Source organism: Tursiops truncatus, chromosome 20, assembly GCF_011762595.2.
Source record: "Tursiops truncatus isolate mTurTru1 chromosome 20, mTurTru1.mat.Y, whole genome shotgun sequence".
NCBI lineage: Eukaryota > Metazoa > Chordata > Mammalia > Artiodactyla > Delphinidae > Tursiops > Tursiops truncatus.
In genome coordinates, this window is record NC_047053.1 from 36600319 (window position 1) to 36610560 (window position 10242).

The 10242-nt window shown below is 43.1% G+C and overlaps 1 protein-coding gene across 3 annotated transcripts in view; it reads left to right on the forward strand.

Moving 5' to 3' along the window:
- SOCS7 (suppressor of cytokine signaling 7) overlaps nt 1-10242 on the forward strand; it is a 33400-nt gene that overhangs the window by 15666 nt on the left and 7492 nt on the right. For all 3 annotated transcript variants that reach the window (XM_004332421.4, XM_019924973.3, XM_033846899.2), the window contains 3 exons: nt 415-543; nt 7040-7175; nt 7592-7745. In XM_004332421.4, coding sequence (XP_004332469.3) covers nt 415-543; nt 7040-7175; nt 7592-7715 — 389 coding nt within the window. In that variant the 3' untranslated portion in view covers nt 7716-7745. The remainder of the gene's footprint in view (nt 1-414; nt 544-7039; nt 7176-7591; nt 7746-10242) is intronic.

The window sequence follows — 10242 nt, forward strand, 5'->3', positions numbered from 1 at the left end:
TGAGACCCACAAAACTGCTGTTCTTGTCTTTCCTGGACTATTCCATGCATACTTGAAGACTTAGATTTTTTGAGGGTATGTCATGTAAACTCGCTTTTGCTATAGCAGTCTTTTCTTTATGGTCTGTGGTTTAAAGATTCATGTTCATAGCCAACAAAATCTATTTATATCTCTTTTTCTGACTTGAATTTATTATTGTTTAACAAAAACCTTGTAAGACCTACTTTATGTCTTATTAAAGGCAACATCTTTCCATTAGTTGTGGAACAAGCAGGAACAGGGACCTTTGTCTGACTCAGCTTGACTAAAAACTACCCTCCCAGAAGTGAGAATCATTAAAATGTTCAAGCCAGCCTCTCAAATCTTTTCGAAGTAAGTTTTGCATTTTTACCTCTCCTTAACTTTCCATGGCAGGAACCTTCAGCCTGTGGTGTCATCCCAAGTTTGAGGATCGCTGTCAATCAGTGGTGGAGTTCATTAAGAGAGCCATCATGCACTCCAAGAATGGGAAGTTCCTCTATTTCTTGAGATCCAGGGTTCCAGGTAAGGCTATAGTTACATTAATTATTTAACTGACTTGGGTATGATCCAGTGTAGGATCTCTACCCCCTCCCCTGCACCCCCCCCAAAAAAAAAAAACCAAACCCAAAAACACTTGAAGCTTTTTTACCTGAAGCTTTTCTTCCTGGCTCTTGTAGCAACCACTCTTCCTAGATCCCTCTCCTGCCCTTGTATTGAGAAGGAATTGATCCCTCAACATATTGAGAAGGAATCTTTGCTTCTTTGATCATATGAATGAAAAAACTGATCCCACCACTGATGTCCAGGAGTCATGTGAATATTTAACTTGCAGAGGTATCTCGTTGTCCCTGATCCAGGCATCTCACACTTACATGTGAAACAGAGAGCTCTTAGGTCATCTCCTTGGGGAACAGGGAAAGTAAAAGAGTATTCACTAGAAATGGTGAGTGTCAAGGAGGCTGAATTTAATAGCAGTCTGCTCTGTCCATTTGTACGAAACTTTCTGTCAAAGAGTAGATACTTTTTATTTACCTATTTATTTATTTATGGCTGCATTGGATCTTCTTTGCTGCGTGCGGGCTTTTCTCTAGTTGCGGCGAGCGGGGGCTACTCTTCGTTGTGGTGCTCAGGCTGCTCATTGCGGTGGCTTCTCTTGTTGCGGAGCATGGGCTCTAGGCACAAGGGCTTCTGTAGTTGTGGCATGCGGGCTTAGTAGTCGTGGCTTGCGGCCTGTAGAGCACAGGCTCAGTAGTTGTGGCGCTCGGGCTTAATTACTCCACGGCATGTGGGATCTTCCCGGACCAGGGCTCAAACCCATGTCCCCTGCATTGGCAGGTGTTTTTTTTTTTTTTTTTTTTTTTTTTTTGATTTTTATTTTTTTTTAATTTTTTTATTTTTTTTTTAACATCTTTATTGGCGTATAATTGCTTTACAATGGTATGTTAGTTTCTGCTGTATAATAAAGTGAATCAGCTATATGTATACATATATGCAGGTGGATTCTTAACCGTTGCGCCACCAGGGAAGTCCAAAGAATAGATACTTTTTGTTGTGTCCCGTATCCCTACCAGTACTGAATACAGAGACTAGTCTCCATTTGGGAGCACTGGGCAGTTCCCATCCTTGCTGGTGTGGTTATGTAGTCTTTCTGCCCAAGTAGGGAGGTAGCTATATAGTCTCTATTGAAGGGTGGGGAGAAGGGATGGTTTGCGAGAATCTGCTTTTATAGTGTTGGAAAAAAGTAAAATGGCAAGCACATTAACTGAGGAATTTGTAAGATACAAACAGAACTTAACATGAGAACTTCATGCTTTGCCATTGAATCAAATTAAGGTTCTTAAACAAACTGGGTGCCAAGAAATTGCTCTAAAAAGACGTTACAGGGAAGCCTCCAGCAGAACATTAGTAACAGGATTGAACCAGGTTACAGGAGTGTGTTTTATAATCTTGGTGATTTCAATAAGGCACAACAGGGTGCGAACCGTATTAATTCTCACTTCATTTAGTATTTGCCTCAGTGCTGTCAAGACAGTTGGGTCTCATGCAGTTGACTTGGTTAAAAGGAAAATGTTAGAATCCTTTCTTACAGGAACTGACTCTGCTTAGCAATCTTTAGAGTTTGTGGCTTTTGGGGTATTTATTTAACAAACAAACATTTATTTTTTAAACTCAGTATCAAAAATAAGCCACTTCTCTATGCTCAGAGAGCTCTTAGCTTAAAAAAGGGGACAGGTAGGAAGATAAAGGCAAGAGCACATGTTAAATTCAATACAAGACATGACAGTGATTGACAAGGACAGGGTGGGTAATCAGCTCTGTTTGTGGGTGAACCAGGGAAATCCTCTCAGAGGATTCTGAAGTCTGGAGCATGTATCTACTTGTAGAGTATTGAGAGACTTCATGGAGTCTTGGACTCCTCAGGTATAGCACGTTTCATTCCACAAATGTGCCCTGTCTGCAGAAATTTTAAGTAAGATTTTTAACATTGTTAAGGGTTAGAGCTTGCAGTGATTGCTACTGTTTATTGAGTGCCTATCATGTGCCAGGTACTTTGTCAGGTTCTTTATTTCAGTAGCTGTAATTTCTTGCAACAGTTAGCTAATAGATTGGTCTACTTAAAAAAAAAAAAAGATTATTTTCATTTTGTCAGTGAGGAAACTTAAGGGTGAGGCCCAAAAATGAAGAAGATGTGGCACACATATATAATGGAATATTACTCAGCCATAAAAAGAAACAAAATTGAGTTATTTGTAGTGAGGTGGATGGACCTAGAGTCTGTCATACAGAGTGAAGTAAGTCAGAAAGAGAAAAACAAATACCGTATGCTAACACACATATATATGGAATCTAAAAAATGGTACTGATGAACCTAGTTGCAGGGCAGGAATAAAGACATAGACATAGAGAATGGACTTGAGGACACAGGGTGGGAAGGGAAAGCTGGGGCATCAACATATGTACACTACCAAATGTAAAATTAGGTAGCTAGTGGGAAGCAGCAGCATAGTGCAGGGAGATCAGCTTGGTGCTTTACGATGATCTAGAGGGGTGGGATCGGGAGGATGGGAGGGAGGCTCAAGAGGGAGGGGATATGGGGACATATGTATGCATATGGCTGATTCACTTTGGTGTGCAACAGAAACTAACACAGTATTGTGAAGCAATTATACCCCAATAAAGATCTATTAAGAAAAAAAAGATTAGAATTAAATCAGACTTCTTTTCAGAAACCATGCAAGAAATAAAAGAGTGGATTGAAATATTTAACGTTTTGAAACAAAAAACCACTCGCCTAGAATTTTGTATCAAGCGAAATTATCTTCTAAAAATAAAGGAGGAATAAAGACTTTCTTAGAAGAAAAAAAGTGAAGCCACTTACTCTAAAGGTTACTCAGTGCTGAAGCCAGGATTCAAACTGAGGCCGAACTAACTCCAAATCTTGTGCTTTATTTCCCACCCTCTGTTATGGGAAGAAAATAGCAGTAAGCCAATTGCAGGTTGAGTTTGCTGGGATTTGTGGAGAGGACATGAAGAAGTCAGAATTGTGTTTATTAGTGGAGACTGTCTTTCTGGGACCTGTGAGGAATGCTACAGGTAGGATATCCATTTGCACTTAAAATGGTAACCAAGTTGACAAGGCAAAGCGAATTAGTACTTACCCCTAGACTGTAAGTGACCTCTCTTTGAAGGATCGGGACAAAGAAGGCAAGGCCAGTGTTCTCCTTTACCATTGTTTGCTGCCTTCCTTTGCGTATCACAGAGGTCTAGGCATTCTGTGAGGCTGACTTTATTAGGGGGGAGGATTCCCTTGAGGAAGTGGTAGTCATTAGAATGTAGGTTGAGCTCTGTCAGCCTGCACCAGGGATTATAACACGGTGCATTCTAAAAGGAGCCCTTTTGTTTAGACTTTGGGATGATGATAACTGAATGCCTACAAGGGGCTAGTATTATTTCATTTAACCCTTACAAAATCCCTTGAAGGGATGTTACAGTCTCCCTTTTTTTTTTCTTTTTTAAAATACAGATTAAGAAACTGATGTGCAGTGAGTTGCAGAGTCAGGATGCAACGTCAGGTTTTTCTGGCTCAGATCTAGAGCTGGATGCAGTCACAGCACATCCAGACTGGTGTAAAAGGATGCCAGGGCTTATGGGAATTTTAAAGCTGGGACTAATGGGAAAGTTCTGGATGGTGGCAAGTAAGGAGCAGAAGGAATTTAATAAGTGGAATAGTTCGCATCTGGGGGAGGAATCGGTGGTGAAAACGATGGCACCTGAGCGTGGTTTGCCCCGTATCTCCTCTCATGGCAGTGTTGGAGCATGGTCATGGTAAATCTGAGGTTGCTGATTACACCTCAGTCTGGTCCATTTCACAGTTGTAAACTAAACCCCTAACACCAAGCAGCAATCTCAGGAAGAGAATGTGATCGGATTAGCACAAAACTTCTGTTGCTGTGAGAGCCAGAACTCAAAGTGAATGTGTCCTTCTTAGTTGGGAGAATCTCCATCATCTGTGAAGTGCCTGAAGAGAAAACACTTTTTGTTTTTTTTTAATCACACTTTGAATTGGATAACTCTAAGGAAATTGGTCGCTTCCTCTTTTGTAACCATCATTTAGGCCATGATTACTTGTTTAGGGCTATGTCTTCCTTGTATCCTAGAATTTCTCAATTTGGCCCTATTGACAAGTTTGGGGCTGGATAATTCTGGCCTTCAGGGAACAGTTTGTTGTGGGAGGAAGACCTGGGTGTTTGGGTGCTCAGACCTGAAAGACGTTTGTCACTCCTAACCTGCTCCTTTTTGGGGAAAGAGAAAATAGCCAAGGGGCTGGAAACTGGATTTGCGCCCAGGACCCTGGCGTGAGGACCAGAGGAAAGTTCTTGATGATCACTCTTCTACCTTGTCTTTCACTTTCGCTGCACTGGTGTCTTATGTTGGATTTATTTCCATTTCTGACCTCATCTGTTAACAAGCTCTGGATGTGAGAGCTTCAATCATTTTCTGTGTTTGCGGGCAAAACCAGGGAATATCAGAGAATTAACAGGTTTCAAATTGCTATTTGTGAACTTAAGGCTAAAAGTAACACAATTAAATAGGCAAGTATATATGGTCATTAAAATTCAAGTAGGCAAACAGTCAGATAATTGTATGCTACTTATTATCCTGACCTCTTTAAGCACAAGTCCTATAGTCCTTCTTTGGGAATAAATAATTAGGTGCATAAATTACTTTTATCTCTGAAACGTCATGTTGAGTTTAGCAATATTACAACCAACCCCCCAGGAAGCTTTCTGTTTGTCATAGTTTAATTTACTAAAGACTATTTTTAAAACATGAGAGAAAGGGTAAAATTCAAAGAGGAATTTGAACCCCAATCATTTTAAAACCACTTGAGTTTAAATATATTCAAGAGAAAAATCCATGTGTGAATTTTTTTTTTTTAATGGTGTGTGTGGGTGGAGGAGGGCTACAGTGCTTCAAAATATAAGCCTTAGATTTGAAGGGATGGAGGTGAGAAGTCAAGAGAGACTGGTCCTGAATCAAGGAGCTGTGACTATCTGGACAGCCCCCCTGTCAGACAGTCACAGGGGCAGGCACTCTGAGGAGACTCCTGGAGGACCCTCCTTTGAGGTTCCCTGGGCTAAACTCTTCCTCAGACAGAGCAGGTGTTCAGGGAAGGCCAGCTTTGTTGGTTCTGAGCTGTGAGCACATTCTCTCAGCTCAATAGGCCTCAGTTTCTTCATTGTAAAATGGGGATAATAGTGCTATCTGTCTGAATACGGCTTTGAAGACTGAATGAGTTAAATGATTTTAAGATAAGCTTACTTGTTTAGCATAACATGTATTTCAATTTTTTTTAGAAAGTCAGTTGTTAACGACCATGAAAGGGCTTTGGGAGGCAATCTACAAGCTTTAATTTTTTCTTCTCATGCGTTCAAACAAAATTTAAAAACTGGTTGAAATTAAACTCCAAAAATACTAGATATTTTATTTCCCAACAAGTTGTCTACAGAATTTCTTTTGATATGGCAATGGCTGAGAAAAGAATTCTTTCAAAGGTTTTGCAACTCAGATTCTGTCTGAGAGCACTTTTCTTGTTTACTTTCCATAGCCCCTTTGTTTATTGAAACCAGGGTATTCTTTGTTCCCCTGAATCTGTTTCAGTGTCCCTGCCATTCTGGGTGTCTCCATTCTGTGGTGTTGACCCCTGAGGGGGTTGGAATTTCCCAGCACAGAGTCTGCTGATATTGCGATGAAACATAAGAGTGTGGGGCTCCCATCAGCCGTGGCTGGCATTAGTCAGCAGGCACTTGTGTGCACAGTAGTACCAATTCCAGCTTGCCCAAGCTACTGTAGTTGCTTTTCTTTTACAAGCATCATCCTCTTTTTTTCTGTTCCTGTACCCAACCTAAAATTTCAGAAGCAAGGAGGGTGGTTGGTGGGGGTGGAGGGTTGGTGGGGAGTAAGAGGTAGCTAAACCTGACTGTCCCGGCTTGAAGTAAATGGCAGGAGTGACAGGCTTATAAAATTTGATCCTAGCTGTTGCCTTCTGCTTACCAGCCTCTCAGGTGGAATTTGGTGGGGACCCCTCTGAACAGCCTTTCTGAGTCCTCACCTTCAGGGTACTCTAGATACTAAACAAGTGTCTCCCATTCCCAATAGGGATACCTTTGATTCTTGCCCTGCACTGAGAGCCTTGGGCCTGGGATTGGCCACTTGGCTCCGAGCAGTCTGTAGCTCGGCATTTTTTCATTGAGCTGTTCTGAAGAGCAAGACTCTTAGCTGTTAAGAGTGAGGCTGGGGAGGCCTGCCGCAGGGGAGCATAGATTCCCTTGAGTATGAAGTATGGTAGTGGTGGTATGGAAATCAGCAGTCCTTTGTGGAGGGGAGCTTTTGTACAGAACACATAGATGAACTGTAAAGAAGCCCCATTTCCCTTCCCTGGATTCTCTTCATAAGGAAAATTATAGTTAGCTGTATAGTGTCATCTGAATATTTCTCTTGGTTTTCGTTCTTGAAGGACTGCCACCAACTCCAGTCCAGCTGCTCTATCCAGTGTCCCGATTCAGCAATGTCAAATCCCTCCAGCACCTTTGCCGATTCCGAATCCGACAGCTCGTCCGGATAGATCACATCCCGGATCTCCCACTGCCTAAGTACAATGGGGTCTTTAGAGGTGGGGCAGGAATGGAGGGTTAGTTGCAGTGTTCGTGAGGCCTGCAAGCTGAGTGTACAGGCAGAGCCTGGCAACTCACAGGCGTTGTCCTTTCACTTCTCCTATGTCTTAGCACCTAACTTAGAAATGTCACATTACAGCCAGGAAGGAGGCAGGTGTGTGTGTGTGTTGGCTTCCCTTCTGCAGACTCTGTGAAGGGTAGAGTGGAGGTGGTAAGAGGGAGGGAGACAGAACTATAATAAGGGAGAAAGTGGGAATTTTGTCAGGGCAACAAAGAGTCTTTGGTGTTGTCTCAACCATACAGGGATTGAAAAGAAGGGAGGGTTGAATCAAGGTGGTATTTCTTTTATAAGCTATGTATAACATTTGTGTGTATCCCTCTTGTGTTATTCGTAGGCCTCTGATCTCTTATATCCGAAAGTTCTACTACTATGATCCTCAGGAAGAGGTATACCTGTCTCTAAAGGAAGCGCAGCTCATTTCCAAACAGAAGCAAGAGGTGTTGGAACCCTCCACGTAGCGAGGGGCCCCCTGCTGGTCACCACCAAGGGTATGCCTCCACTCTGCCTCACTGTCCAACCTAGTCTCCGCCTGAGCGGTTATCATGCACTGGGCTTCGTCCCTCTTCCTCTCACCCCATGCGTATACCCTGATCCAGGCATCTGTCCAGAGAGTCGCCACATTTGATCATGGAGTCCCAGGGAGGCACATACCCCAATTGGGAGAAGAGCAGATAGACACAAGAGGCTTAAAGAGTATTTGCCAAGCAACAAGCGAGTTAATCACTGAATATGTATAAAGAAAACACACAAGTGCAGCTAAGTGTGCAGCCTTCTCTCCTACTTTGGCTGATCGCCCTGATATCGCACAAATGACATATAAAGCAGGAAAGCAAAGGGGAAGAAAACTTCATCAAAGGGAATGCAAAATGCCCTTAATTGTAATAGGCATGCACTTCACTGAGAGTTCCACTCTGTCCCACGGCTTGGAATATGGGGATGAGGAAAAAACAGCTTGCTCTTCTATTTAGAATTCCATCTAGGCCACTGAAAAGTAAATTGTTGAAAAGAATAAATGAATTAACTAAGGAATTCATTTATCTAAGAGGCTCTTCTCCCATTGCTACACTGAGTATTCATTTATTTTCCCATAAAATATCTTGGAATACTGGTTTGCACACATGAATTTTAATTAGTCTTCTTGGGAATTCCCTGGCGGTCCAGTGGTTAGGACTCCACGCTTTCAGTGCCAAGGGCGTGGGTTCTATCTCTGGTCAGGGAACTAAGATCCCACATGCCTCAGGGCTCGGCCAAAAAAAAGAGTCTTCTTAAATTGCACTAATGTGAACATTGAAAGGTAGAGGGGAGTAGGGAACAAAATTGCTAGAGAATGGTGATTTTGGTAGTGTGGGTTATGTGCAAGATCTCACATTCTAGTGATCTACTGCTGGGATGCGGAGACCACCCCCAACCCCTTTTACTGGGAGTGTCCTTTTTTTAAAAAAAATAATAATAATTAATTAATTTGGCTGTGTTAGGTCTTAGTTGTGGCAAGCGAGATCTTTCGTTGCGGCACTCGGGCTTCTCTCTAGTTGTGGTGCATGGGCTTCTAATTGCAGCATGCCGGCTCTCTAGCTGTAGTGCACAGGCTTAGTTTCCCCGCAGCATGTGGGATCTTAGTTCCCCGACCAGGGATTGAACCCGTGTCCCCTGCATTGGAAGGTAAATTCTTAACCACTGGACCACCAGGGAAGTCCCGAATGTACTTTTTTTTTTTTTTTTTTTTTTTTTTTTTTTGCGGTACGTGGGCCTCTCACTGTTGTGGCCTCTCCCGTTGTGGAGCACAGGCTCTGGACGCACAGGCTCAGCGGCCATGGCTCACAGGCCCAGCCGTTCCGCAGCATGTGGGATCTTCCCAGACCGGGGCACGAACCCGTGTCCCCTGCATCGGCAGGCGGACTCTCAACCACTGCGCCACCAGGGAAGCCCTGTCCTTTTTTTAAAAAAAAAAAATTTTATTTATTTTTGGCTGCGTTGGGTCTTTGCTGCTGTGTGCGGGCTTTCTCTAGTTGCGGCGAGCGGGGGCTGCTCTTCTTTGCGGTGCGCGGCCTTCTCATTGTTGTGGTTTCTCTTGTTGCGGAGCACGGGCTCTAGGCACGTGGGCTTTATTAGCTGCAGCATGCAGGCTCAGTAGTTGTGGCTCATGGACTCTAGAGCACAGGCTCAGTAGTTGTGGTACATGGGCTTAGTTGCTCCGCGTCACGTGGGATCTTCCCAGACCAGCGCTTGAACCCATGTCCCCTGCATTGGCAGGCAGATTCTTAACCACTGTGCCACCAGGGAAACCCCTGAGTGTCCTTTTTAAGCACTGAATTCTTCTGCTTCTCTTCTAACCTCCTCTGTTCCCATTCCCATCCCCCATACAAAACAAACTAAGGGGAATAACCCACAGGAGTGACAGCCTTAGAGTGAAAAGTGGACTTTAATTCTCCCCACCCTCTCAGTTCTCTTCTTAATGGGAGAAAATGACAACTGGTGTTTTTGTCCTATGGGTTTTTTTGTGGCTCAGCTGAACCCAGCTGTGTGTCTCCTCTTGGCTCTGGTGGTCCCTGATCCTGTGCTACTGCGGGGGAGAGCATGTGAGCCAGGTTTAGCAAGGAGAGAAGGAATGAAGAAGATCAAGAAATGGTATCTCCAGGCGGCTGCGGGAGTTTTAACTTAAAGGATCCTGGGCTGGATGTACAGTTTCTTTGTCATGTCTTCAGTTACAGGCATACCTTGGAGATACCTTGGGTTCATTTCCAGACCACTGCAAGAGAGCAAATATCGCAATAAAGCAAGTCACATGATTTTTTTGGTTTCCCAGAGCATATAAAAGTTTTATCTATACTATACTGTAGTCTGTTAAGTGTGCACTAGCATTATGTCTAAAAAAATCTACATAACTGAATTTTAAAATATTGCTAAAAAATGCTAACCATCATCTGATGATGTGGGATTGCCACAAACCTTCAATTTGTAAAAACGCAGTATCTGTGAAGTGCAGTG